Source organism: Thalia democratica, chromosome 8, assembly GCF_965202585.1.
Source record: "Thalia democratica chromosome 8, ktThaDemo2.hap1.1, whole genome shotgun sequence".
Taxonomy (NCBI): domain Eukaryota; kingdom Metazoa; phylum Chordata; class Thaliacea; order Salpida; family Salpidae; genus Thalia; species Thalia democratica.
The window spans coordinates 27,814,170-27,827,973 of NC_139172.1; the positions used below are offsets into that span (position 1 = coordinate 27,814,170).

Consider the following 13,804-nt stretch of genomic DNA (forward strand, 5'->3'; position numbering starts at 1 on the left):
AGCGTTGTTTATAATATACAAAAATTTTAATACCTTTATTACTTAAATTAATTTAAGAAAACTTAAAAAATAAACTTTAAATTAAGATTAGATAAAATATAGTTAGTTTAAGAATTTAAGTCGCTATAGTTTTTCTTATAAACTCTTATAAAAGTCTAGGAGAATAAATGCCAATACGTTTATTAAAAACTAATTACTATTGTATTTATTGAAACTAAGATTTATTTACGAAAACTTAATAGAACTCTAAACGAACTTTAATTTTTATGTTTTAAGTTATGAATTATATACAACATCTGTTATTGATTCTAAAATAATTTAATATAAATGTATACAATGTTATAGCGCAGACTTTTCAAACCAAGCTAGCTTTGTTATAAATAAACTATTTTTTACTACGTAAGTAAAAGTAAACCCTTAGTATGATAATAAGTGTTTTATATGTATTTCCCTAGACAAGGCATTATCTTCAAATTACAAATCTAAAACCTTATGCAAGACATAGGTTTAAAGTATATACAGTAACCTCTCGGATCTTTACGCACTCGTGACGTTACGCACTCTCGTTTAGTTACGCATTTCAGAATTCTATAAAATTCAGAAAATAAAATTTATAGTTTTTTTTAATATTGCGCAAACTAGGTTTAATGTATATTTTTTGATTAAAATATGTTTTTTAATGCTAACACACCTCTCTATATCTTTAGACTTTGTAAATTTATGTTCCTTGACTAATTGATAAACATTTAGTCATACCTCAGTATATCAGAAATTTTGTTAATAATAAAAGATTAAAATAAAATTCTGAAATAAACATGACTGTGTTTAATAATGAAAGTATAATGAAATAATGAGAGTTTAAAACACAAAGAAATAATACAGCAGTCTTGCCCTATATATTAATAAACACCATTTTATGATTGTAAAGAAATGCTTAATTATAAATTGAATTTGCTAAGTAGAATAGATTATAAATGTCACATACAAATAAAGATAAAGATATTTTCTACTTGTTATTAAAATAGGAAAATTATTTCTACTCGTATTATTATTTTATAGAAATTCAAATCCTTTTTTTAATATATCTGTAGTTTTATCTGTTAATTTTCATATTTATAAATAAAGTAAACAAATATTTAAAAGTTGGAAAGTGCCCAGTCTGCTTTTAAATAGAAGCAATATTAAAAAACAGCCATTATAGTGAGTTAATTTGGTACCTCTCGTTTCTTTACGATCTCTCTTTTCATTACGCACTTTTTCTGTGGACACAATGTGCGTAAATAAGCGAGAGGTTACTGTATATTTTAATGTACCAGTAGTGTATTACTCAATAACCAAAAGGGTTTTTTATACATCGGGTTCTTATAATTGACTCTTTGAGCACTTTTTTGACGTTTAAAAACAATTTAACAAAACGTGAAGCAGTCGTTAGGTCAAAAAATAAGTAAATATGAGAAAAATAAGAAAATGGGTGTTATGATAAGTTTTACACATATTATGTTCAGTATCTTATAGATATTACAAGCGCATTTTGAATATTTCTTAATGATTATGGTTATCAACAAAGTAGCTCAAGTTAAAAATGGTATATTATGTAGTAATGAAAATGAATATTTATCCGTATAGTATTAGAAAGACTAAACCAAATTTTCAGATACTTTATGTTTCTGAAATTACCCTTATAATGTTTTACAGATTGAGTAGAAGGATATATTAAATGCGACTTTAAACACAGTTTAGATGTAAATATTGATCATCCACCAAACCTACTTTTTTTAAATAAAAATAATGTTTTTAGAGCATTTATCCTTTTTTGTTTAAAAACACTACTTTTAAAACTTCGAACTTTAAATTTAACTGAAAAGTCTAAAGCTAATTATTACGATTATATTGTTAAGAAAATATTACTGTTTTAAAGTTAAATATTATTTATAAAGTTGTTGTAGTTCAAATAAGTTAAAACAGTAAACCTTTCAATGGTTATCTTAAAAGTATCACGTTTAGGTCATGAGTTAATATCACAAGAAATATTTCATCACGACGATCAAAATAGCTAAAAATAAAGTTACTATCTGTTTAAGTTAAGTAAAAACAACAATTGAGAAAACTGTTACTGAGAAACATAAAGTATTTAAGCTTTTTATATAAAATTAAGCGCTAAAATGTTTTGCTAGAAAGTTATTTAGTTGTGTATAGATAATAAATTGACTAACTTTACCCGTAATTAGTTTTAAAACATGTTAATGTCAAAAAAGCTTTCTAATGAACAATTAAAATAATATTTCAAAGTAACAAGGTTTTTGAAATTTTTATTATCAAAAAAAGAAGTATGCAATAAAACCAATTGCTGTTGATCATTTAGTTTTATGGTAGTTGTAAAATTATATTACTTTTATTAAAATTCAGAGTACATTATCAACATAAAAAACTTGAATTATTTTTATATCGCTAGCTAAATTAAAACAAGAATTAAATTAAGAAAAGCTAGAAAACTAAATTTAAGCAAAAATAATATCCGAAAACCGTTTAAATTATCTTTAGTCGTGAAACAGTATAAGGCAAACAGCTTTAGGCGGCGTATTTTTTACCAATTTTCAATCATGTAAAAAATTTAATCATATTGAAAATTGGGCTATATTATTACTTCAAAAATGTTTTTTCATCGTAATGACTATAACAAAACTTTTTCTCATTGGTAATTACATACATATGTAACCACAATAACATACTAATTTAAACGCATAAACTTAAAGCCCTTTGGCTACAAAATTTTACTTTTGAAGTAAGGTTGTATATAAACTGGTAGATTAATAAAAAGTATTAAATCTAAGTATCGTAGCTAGCACTCCATAATGAAGTACTCACTTAAAAATCTATTTTTTATTTCTTTTTTTTTGTATGTCCATGCAAAACCAATTGGAAATTCTGTCGATTTGTGTAAGTATTTTTAATCATTTGACTTTTGATTAAATACTAACTGTTATATCAAATAGTGACTGATGATGCTGCAAATGAAATATCAAATGTTGTTGAGAACTTGAAACTCACTGATATACAACAAGAAGCTGGAGATTATAAATTATCGTTTGAAAAGTTAGTTAGTTGTTTTATTAATAAAGATTTTGTATTTAAGAGCTTTGAATAATAAAGCACTTTAAACAGTATAGAACAGAAACAATTACTTATTTTCTAAAAGAAAATAAAATATTTTCTTAATATCTAACGTCAACATAAAATAGTAGTAAAATTAAAAAAAAAAATTTAATATGTTTTGAAACTACTCAATGCATATAACCTTTAAACAAGATTTAAAGAAATATTAATGAACTATAACACTAATATAATATGTATTTTTATTATTTTAAACACATAAGAGTGAAAATTATTTAAAATCAGCATAAAAGTTGCTAAATTCAATGTTGATTCTATGAAGCTGCTCAATGTTAATGGAGGTTATAAAGTGCGACTAGGTGGCGTAAATGGAATTATTGAAGCGGATGCAACTGCTAAACAGAAGCTTGTTATTTTATATATTTGTATTAACTTGATAAACAACGTAAATTATAAGTGTAATATTTATTAAAAAGCGTGTAATGATTTAAGTTTTAGTTTTAAATTTATTGTTTTTATAACAAAAAAACATTTATAACTACAATTAAATTAAGTTATTTTAACAAAATTTCAAGATAACAACTTTTTAATGAACTACAACAAGTTACAACTGTAAAAAAAACAGCTAAATAAGTCTGTTGTTTATTTTACGATTTAAAATAATAATTTTATTTTATCATTTTAAAATGTTAAGTATAATAACTAAATAAAAAACAATTAAAATACAGTTTAAAAGAAGCATCTGCGCATACAGTAGGCAAAATAAACAGTTTAAAAGTTTCAAATTATGACGTAACCATTAAAAAAGTTGACGGTCAGACCAAAGTTAGTTGAGTTTATTTTTTATAAACTGTCTGTTAAGTCTGCTACCTTTTAAAATTACAATGCTTTATATGCAGTAAAACTATTAATATAGGATAAAAACTTTTAGTAATGATACGAAGGTTGATCATATATGCTTTTTGTTTGAATTTTAAATTCTTATAAAAAACACTGTATAACAATTATCTATTCAGATGATTTTTTTTAGTTATCTGAATCTACAGTTAATTAAAAAAAACTTTTTGTAATACTTATAGCACATGGACATAGAAATACCTAAAAAAAAATTTCATTCTGTTTATTCTTTATATATTAAACATGCTTTAACTAGGCTGAAGTAACTACATGCAATGTGGTTATTGAAGATTATCTTTTGAGTGTAAAACTAGAAGGAGATTCTGGTTTACAAAATTTTCTCACACATTTCTTCGATCAATACTACGAAGCAATAGCTAACCGTTTGTCACAAACAGAAGTTTGTTATTAATAAAAAAAATATTTTACTATTTAAAAAACTATAATTTTTCAAAAAACTTTAAAGCTAGTTAACTTTTATTTTTATATAGATCGATGCAACTTTAATAAAGCTGAAACAAAAGTTATTTAAACAAAAAACTATTTGTTTAAAGTGAACTACTATAAAGTAACAAGTTTCACTTTACAGTCACTGTGTTTCATATTAGCCTAAAGCAAGTTTTAAAAGAGTAATTATTTACTTTACAGTTTTTCATTGTTTTGTACACGTTATTTTAAATTGTAAAACTTAAGGTTTCATTTTGTTTAGTAAACTATCTTTATTTGAATTTACTTGATATAGAATGCATTGTATAAAGGTTTTAAATTAACTAAATTTAAAATAAAACAAAAAATAATTTTCATTTTAACTTAAATACTTATTATTATACTTCAAATTAACAGATTTGTGCTATAGTTAAACCGGAAGTTCAGAAGTTATTGGATGAAAAAAATTTAAACGAAATTCTCGGATAACTAATGATAGTTAATGTTTATACCAATGTGAAAACCTTACAATTTTGTTTTATTGATTTTGAATGGACTTTTTTTAGTCATGTATAAACCTTCGATCTTTTAATTGCCATTTTAATTTTCATTACTGTTTTCTATGCTAATTAAACTAAAATAAAGTTGATATTGGTATTAATCGTATACTTTTATAAAAATGTTGTTTTGTTGTTTTAAGCTATAAAGTTGCTAAACTAAACTAGTGTTAGAACTTAAACTAGTTAAAGTGGATAAATGTTACGTTGCTTACAAGTTATATATTCTATTTCTAATGACATATTAAATTCTCTGGTACACAAATACTAGTAGTTCAAAATCGAATGAAATTATAAGTTAAGTAATTACATTAAAAATATTATAAAAGCTTAATTTATAAACAGTTGAAACGAACTAGTTACAATGACGTGCAATATGTTGTGTTCATAAATTTGGTTTCACTATGTTCAAGTTTCGCAGGTGACTTAACACAGATATAGTTTGAAATTTAGGCCACCACATCTTAATACTTTTATAAAAGATTACGTAACAGTACAGGCCAGAGAATATTGCTTTTGTTAACTAAACCGAAAAGAAATAAAATAGCAAAAATATTTCACTCCTTTTTTGTTTAAAAGTCTTACAATGCGGAGCATAGATATTGCATTGAAATCTAGTTTATATAAAAAATCTATAAGAAAATTAAGCGTTGTATAAATACTATTATTGAGACTAGGAATTTAAAACAAATTAATACAAGTACGTTTTAATTTAGATTGTTATATTTAAAACCTTGTTTATATCTCAAGTTAAACACCAAATAAACAGATGCCAATTCGCATTTAATTTTAAATTGATTACCGGATTTTTGTAGAGATTTACCATTTTTATTTACTTATTTTTCGTAATTATACAAAAGGTCTTAAATTTAAAACATAATGTTTTACTAAATAATAAATGGCAAACAAACCGATGAAAAGAATATACTTTTAAACTTAACTCCAGCATATACACCAATTCTAATTCTTAATTTTTCCTAAACCTTACATAAGTAGTACAAATGTAACAACTGAGAACTTGTTAATAGTTTTTTATTTTCAAATTAATATCAATAACTTAATCTACGAAACGATAGAAACATAAAACGAGGTATTTTTTTAACACTACAAGAATTATAGAATCTTCAAACAAATAGAAAAGTAAATTCACAATAAAACCGTTACGGTGTCACAAATATAAATTAAACTTTTAACAATCAAATACATACAATTTAAGTTACATACACATTTTACGTATTAAACAAAACTTGAATGTAAATTTTCAAAGAACGAAAAAGAGCTAAATCTCGGAATTTTATCAAATGTGGCATTGTGAACTTCGCATTTGTGTATTAATTTTTGCTCCATTCTCTGATAAATCTCGCACTGGTGTCCTTCATCTCTGATCTTCCAAAAGAAGGCGTGAACAAGGCAGCAGGTGTTCGTGCTCATGCAGCTCATGTAGGTACATTTCCCACTCCCACAAACCTTCTCTGCTCTGCGCTTCATCGGAAATTTCAAAGGAGCACGAATTGATTTAGTTTGATGCATTTCAGGGAGAGTTAGTTTTTGAGAAGAGGACCTTATTGTGGTTTCTGGCAACCGTTCAAACGCGCTCATTTCCACCTGGCCGTTATTTCTTCTGAACTGCACGCCTTCCAAGACCAGATCGTCTACGATATGTTGGAAGAATTTCGCAATAGAGGGGAATTCCCATTCTTGTAAAACTATGTTAATACCTTCGGTACTTTTGCTTAAAATTTCACCAACATCTTTTACTTCATCTAGAAAATTGGCCAAGCTAAAACATTTTTTATGTTTTTTTGAAATTTTTGGCTTTTGAGCTGGCATTGGATACAGTCTGTTGATATCTTCATAATCTGGGAGTTCGTTTTCAGATGTCAAATAAAGAGATTTAGCTCCATTGTAAGATTGAACTTTATCTGTTGGATTGAAGCTCTCAGAAAAGTTTTCTGCTTTGAAGTCTGAAAAAATTTAGTTAAATTACGATTACAATCGAACGTATGTAGGTTTATTTTAAGGAGACTTTGTCTATGCAAATATAGATTATCAAATCAAAAGTTAAAGTGGAAACATTCAGTCAATGATTAATACACCTACATAAGCTTGTATAAAACACTGTTGTATGGAGTATGTTAATCATTAATATTTTTTAGAAAATTCTTTTGTAACAAACTTTTTTTTGAGTATTTTAGAGTTTGAATCAGAAAAATTAGTTAGTTTAAACTTTAAGTTTATCGTAAAAATCAGGTTACTTTAAACATTTGATTTATACTACTTACTCTACATTATATGCAGCTAACATACTGTTTTATCTAACCTGCCATTATTCCACTGAATTGAAAGATTCTTTAGTAAAAATAGATGTATTGAATGGCCTTTAACAGTGGTGTAAAAGTTACTTATATAACTAATTAAACATTTCCTTACTATCAAGGTCTATAATTAAGAAATACGTGTTTTATTGTTTATTAATAAACACCTGTACTTTTAACAAAGTTTAAACTTTTATGGATTTTTTTGATACTAAGTAAATACTTACAATTGTTACGTTAAAAGTACGTTAACGCAGTTTACTTAAGATTTAGCTAATTCAGTAAAAATAAATTTAACTTGTTTAAAAAGTTTGAGTAAGCGATGAAAAAAAATTCTAGTTTTTCAAATTTTCAATACTTTTTTTTAATGTAAACTTACAAAAAATAAACACTATTATACTTATACAAACAAATTTAATGTTTTATAATTTTTCATCTTTAAATGATGCTTTAATCGAAACTTAGATAAAAACCTAAAACAAGTTTAATTTTTGTACTTTAAATTGTGCTACTATGTTTTTTTATTAATGAAGTATATAAAATGTTTGTGTTGCTTTTAAATATGTTTAACATGTTTAAAAAAGATACTGTAGACTTTTATTATCAAGCTAGTTTATGTATATGTTTTTTATTTTAATAACTAAAAAAATTAAACTTTTAGATGAAACAAGATATACAGTTATAAGATACAACAGTCACTATCGTCTCTAACGTTAGCTTTCACGTCATACTGCGAAATTTTAATAATTATCTTAAATTTATAATTATCGTCTAATTTATATAGAACTACTTTGGTACAAACTAAAGGCATTGTGCAAGACAGGGTTCGGCAAACTGCGGCCCTTAATCATGCAAATGTGGCCTGAAAAATAAAATTTTGAAACTTAAACTAAATATTCTTCAATTTTAAACGAAGAGCAAAAAGAAAATAAAAGGTCTTAGATGTGGACCGGGTTCACAGGGAATTTGAAATACCAGATTTTTCGATTCTGTTAGGAAGAGTAGAAACTAATTCTAAAAATACAATTGTAGCCTATAATTTTTATTTTCTAAATTTGGCCCGTAATCACCACATTCCTGCCGACCCTTTACTTAGGCAGATAAACTAAAATAAAGTTTTAAAAGTTAAATGGCTATAATTGTTTGCTCGTTTAAAAAACTGTACTCATTTAGTAAGTAAACCGATAAGCAAAATTACTTTAAAAAATTATAAAATTTATTAATTTTTTTTCAATAAACACTGACCAGACATGTTAAAAAGCTCTGCTTTGTTTACTCGAGCGTGAAATTACTAACTTAAAACAAACCAAAGTTAATACGCTTCATTGCTGAATTACCATAGTAACTATTAGCATTTTACCAACTCTGACACTGACTATTAAGTATTTAATTTACCGGAAAACAATTGATAATTTCTAGACTTAATATATCTTTCATTTTTTTGTATAACTTAATGTTTTACTAAAGTAAAAATTGTATGTTATCTTTAATAAGTACTGGTCGAAATATTTAATAATTGAAAACATTATGTAAGTCTATAATATATTTCGTTTAGTCGTTTGTATTTATGTTAGATAGAAAGTATATATAAGATAATAGTTTTTATTCTGTATACGCTATTTAATCCAATCAATTCTTAAAACAATGAAATGATAAAAAATGTAATGTTTTTGTTAACAATATGTTTTATGTCTATTATCATACTTATGGGCATATACCATTTAAAGATACACTTTTAAACTATACCACTAGCTATAACTACATATTGTACTGTTTAAGCTTATCAACAAAAATATGGTTCATTAAATTGCTCAAAATTTTGTCTTTTTTCCGTCATATAACAAACAAAAATACATTTAAATCTGTAGTTAAACTCCGCTTTTTTTTTAAAGTACATGAGCAAGTTTTTCTTGGTCAAAAAAAAAACAGTTTCCTTACATAAGTTAAGTCAAGGTATTTAAGGAATAAGTCTGACATAAAATTGAACCTTGATTATTCAGAAAAAGATATACAAATTTGTACCAAGTTATTTAAAAGCTAACTGTTAATTTAAAAAAGTTTCTTTAATCTTGTTAGTTCTTTAAATTTTGTGATAAAATTTGTAGTAACTTTTTTAGCATTCATTCAAGTGTTTAAATTTTGTTTCTCAATGAAAATACATTAAAGGCTATTTTAAGTGTAAAAGCAATTAAAATAAAAAGTATGTAGATTGTCAACACGGCAGTCAGTAAAAACATGCGTTAAACTGGTGTAAAAGTTATTAAGTATTTTGATAAGCTTTTTCAAATGACCAACTCCGATCTTTAAAGTTCAAAAGTCTGATAACTTGCTTCGGGAACACTTATTTAAGTTTTTTATATAATTTACCAAGCAAATATTATAAATTTAAAGTAGTGTAGAAATCAAGTTTTTATTTATTAATTTGTAGCTGTTCTAGAGAACCTTAGCTTTTAAAAACTTCGCAAGCTTTAAAAATTCTAAATACACCAGGTAAGTTTTAAAAGTGGTAAGAAGCATTTGTTTTAGTTTCACGGTTTCAAATAACTGTTGTGCTTTTTTTAAATTTGCGACAGCTAAATTTAATACATTGTCTACTCAGTAAAACATATGTATAAATATCTTTTTTGAATTTCAAATATTTAATTATCTAGCAGTAGTTTCTTTAAAAAATGTTTGTTGCAAATCATTAGTATGACAATTAGTATACTGAAATTCGATTAAACTGTTTATAATGGGAGCCGATCATTTCTAACCCGCTATCATTTCTGACCCGATCACTTCTAACCCGATCATTTCTAACCCGATCACTTCTAACCCGATCATTTCTAACCCGATGACTTCTAACCCGATCACTTCTAACCCGATCACTTCTAACACGATCACTTAAAACCCGATCATTTCTAACCCGATCACTTCTAACCCGATCACTTCTAACCCGATCAATTCTAACCCGATCACTTCTAACACGATCATTTCTAACCCGATCATTTCTAACCCGATCACTTCTAACCCGATCACTTCTAACCCGATCATTTCTAACCCGATCACTTCTAACACGATCATTTCTAACCCAATCATTTCTAACCCGATCACTTCTAAGCCGATCGTTTCTATCAAGATCACTTCTAACCCAATTATTTCTAACCAAGTTTAGCCCGATCATTTCTAACCCGATCATTTCTAACCCGATCACTTCTAACCCGATCACTTCTGACCTGATCACTTCTATCCTGATCGTTTCTAGTCCGATCGTTTCTAACCTTTTTTACTTGTTTATTTACATTTATTTGTTTTAAGAACTTAATGCAAAAACCAACAAATCTAAATAAAGTAATTAAACTAATTAAATAATTTCAATTGTTAATTTTTTTAAAACATAATGATTTAATGTGTTATCTTAAAAATAGTTTTTGTATAATTTTTTATTTTAGTTTTAACTTGACATAATATTAATTTATTTTGTTTACCTCATTTTTTGAGCTGTATAAACAAATCTATTAACTTATATTTATAATTCTTATATAATAATCCCTAAATAATCTAAAGTCTTTTTGTTTTCGGAAATCTGTAAAATAATAACTTTTAAAAGATATCAAGAAAATACTAAAGAAGTTACTATTAATCGTGTAAAATTATTTTTGCAATTTTAAAATTTTAAAACTTTTAAATTTTTATTAAAGATGTAAATTTTTTTTTGTTCTATATACAACATACTTTTAAGGAAATATGAAAAAATCAAAATAGTAAGTTTTCGACACTTAACTTTTATATTTAAGTTTATTATATAACATTTCTTATTTAATCTTTAGATATAATTCACCATTGGCTAAAAGAAAGATAATCTAATTTAAGTTCTAGTAAATGACAAAGTCTATTTATAAAAAAAATAAACGTTTACCTTTACTTTTTACTTTGTGTTAAATAGTATACACTTTCGTTTTAAGAACTTATGATTTAATGATGATAATTTTAAATTAAATTACCATACTAATTACGATTACTAAATTTTATTAACTGTATTATTTTAAGTTTCATATATACTCATACTAATACTCTTAAAAAATGGTATTTTGTTTAAATTTGCCCTAAATTTGAATGCAACTTGCCAATCTGGTCTCCATACTTCAAATTTATACTAACCATATAGAATCTCTTCAAGAAAAAGTAAAGAATAGTCTTTAACCGCTGCAATGCTCATTATATTTCTTACATTGACGACTATCAAAACTTATTATTTAATCTTTAGAATTCAGAAGACTTATACTTTTCCTAATGCTTTTAAAACTAAAAACTACAGTTAATTTATAATTAATTTTTTAACCCTAACAAAATAATTAATTACCACGAAAATAAATCGAAAAATGCATGTAGTCATAAATATCTTTCAGTTTAAATGTGGAGTTAGCTTTTAAACAAAACTAATCTTTACATAAAGTTGAACAAATTTGATTAAAGCTTACTTGATTAAGATAAGATAGTTTATATTAGAAACTATCAGTAATTTAACAAATTTTATACTTATGAACCACTGATTTAATATGTAGGATTTTGTTTATTCTATAGATTGATTTTTTTATAATTGCCTTTCCTATGTAAATAATAAATAATTTTTTAATGTTTCCGATAAATATTTATTTGACTTGTATAATTAATGTGCTTTGGACTTAAGGTTTTAAGCTTAGTGGTTAGTCAATGTATTTAAATTTTTTGATTATGCTTTGGCAAAGCTATAAAAAAAAATGATAAAAAAAAATGAAATACCAAACGGTTGCACAAATGTGCAGAACCTAACTCTAAATGTTAAAATGTGAAAATCTGGTAGATGTATAAAAAAGAAGAAGTTTTATTCACAAGTTTTTGTAGTTTCTTTGAATTCTGACACTGTAGTACATTTTAAATGAAATTCATAAAAGTAATACTGAACCTTATTTTAATGTAGAAGTGCGTGATTCAGACCATTTTGCTGATTGCTGAACTAAAATCATAGAAAAAATTTACTAAATTGTCTCAATATGTATTGCTGAATTTTGCAGAGAAGGTTGTTTGTTGAAAAGAATTTGAAGTTAAATCTAAAATAAAAGATTGTGCAGCTGTGTTTTGTTTTATTGGAACTTACTGATCGTTGAAAGAGTTGATATTTAAGTTGCTTATTATAAAATTAAAACTAAATTTGTTGGAAATTTCTCCTTCGAATCATAAATAAGTTAATTAGAGTTATACTAAGTGTTGATTTTTTTTTGCTGTTAACCTAAAAAGATAGACAAAACTGTAGTTATTGATTTTAAGATATATAAATTTTAGTCTCTTTGTTATGTGCTATTTAGTTTAAGCTGCCCAGATTTTTATGTGTGGGTATAGCGTAGAGAAAAAAAAAACTTCCAATAACAATAAACATCAAAAATCGAATTTTATTAAAGCTATCTAAACATAAAGTTTTACTTTAAACAAAATAAACTAAATTTGATAAAATAAAACAACTTTGTTGAAATTATTATTTTTTTTAACAAATCTTCATTTCTTACAATAATACATAAACATATTAATACAGATAGAATTGATAATCGTCGGGTTAGAAACGATCAAGTTAGAAATGATCGGGTTAGATATGATCGGGTTAGAAATGATCGGGTTAGAAATGATAGGGTTAAATCAGGTTAGAAGTGATCGGGTTAGAAGTGATCGGGTTAGAAATGATCGGGTTAGAAGTAATCGGGTTAGAAATTAACGGGTTAGAAGTAATCGGGTTAGAAATGATCGGGTTAGAAGTGATCGGGTTAGAAGTGATCGGGTTAGAAGTGATCGGGTTAGAAGTGATCAGGTTAGAAGTGATCGGGTTAGAAGTGATCGGGTTAGAAGTGATCGAGTTAGAAGTGATCGGGTTAGAAGTGATCGTGTTAGAAATGATCGGGTTAGAAGTGATCGGGTTAGAAATGATCGGGTTAGAAGTGATCGTGTTAGAAATGATCGGGTTAGAAATGATCGGGTTAGAAATGATCGGGTTAGAAGTGATCGGGTTAGAAATGATCGGGTTAGAAATGATAGCGAGTTAGAAATGATAGTAAACCGTTTATAATAAGTGACTTGACATCTTATCATATGAAAAAATTATTGATAGTTTTAACTTTTTTGTAAAACTATTTTTTTTGACTTTATTAGTATTGGATATGTATGTGAGAAGTTTTATGACTTGTTTTTATAGTAAAGACTTCACCTAAAACTTTGCAATAGTTTTGATTTAGTTTTTAAAGATTAACCTATACAATTAATACACTCAAAACTAAAAAAACAAGTTTTACAAGCTAATACATTGTTTTGTTCACATACTTAGTTGAAATACTTTACATATTAAGCAATAAAAAACTTGAAACAACAAATTTAACTAAAATTTAACTTTTGACTTAAACAGAAACTTTTAGTAGAAGCTATAAGTTATATGAAACTTCTAGACAAACTCTACTTCGTTTATAATATTCAAACGGTACCTACTTTAAAAATTAA

The 13,804-nt window shown here is 25.6% G+C and overlaps 1 protein-coding gene and 1 long non-coding RNA gene across 2 annotated transcripts; both read left to right on the plus strand.

Moving 5' to 3' along the window:
- Positions 1-2,834: 2,834 nt before the first annotated feature.
- On the plus strand, positions 2,835-3,701 carry LOC145843097 (uncharacterized). Its single transcript, XM_082950560.1, has 4 exons — positions 2,835-2,937; positions 2,994-3,093; positions 3,397-3,520; positions 3,687-3,701. The coding sequence occupies exons 1-4, from the start codon at positions 2,853-2,855 to the stop codon at positions 3,699-3,701; spliced, it is 324 nt and encodes a 107-aa protein (XP_082806686.1). The 5' UTR covers positions 2,835-2,852.
- A 138-nt stretch (positions 3,702-3,839) lies between these two features.
- LOC145843357 (uncharacterized) lies at positions 3,840-5,006 on the plus strand. The gene is made up of 3 exons (XR_014370229.1): positions 3,840-3,936; positions 4,265-4,408; positions 4,852-5,006. It is a non-coding gene; the product is annotated as an uncharacterized LOC145843357 (long non-coding RNA).
- Positions 5,007-13,804: the final 8,798 nt, after the last annotated feature.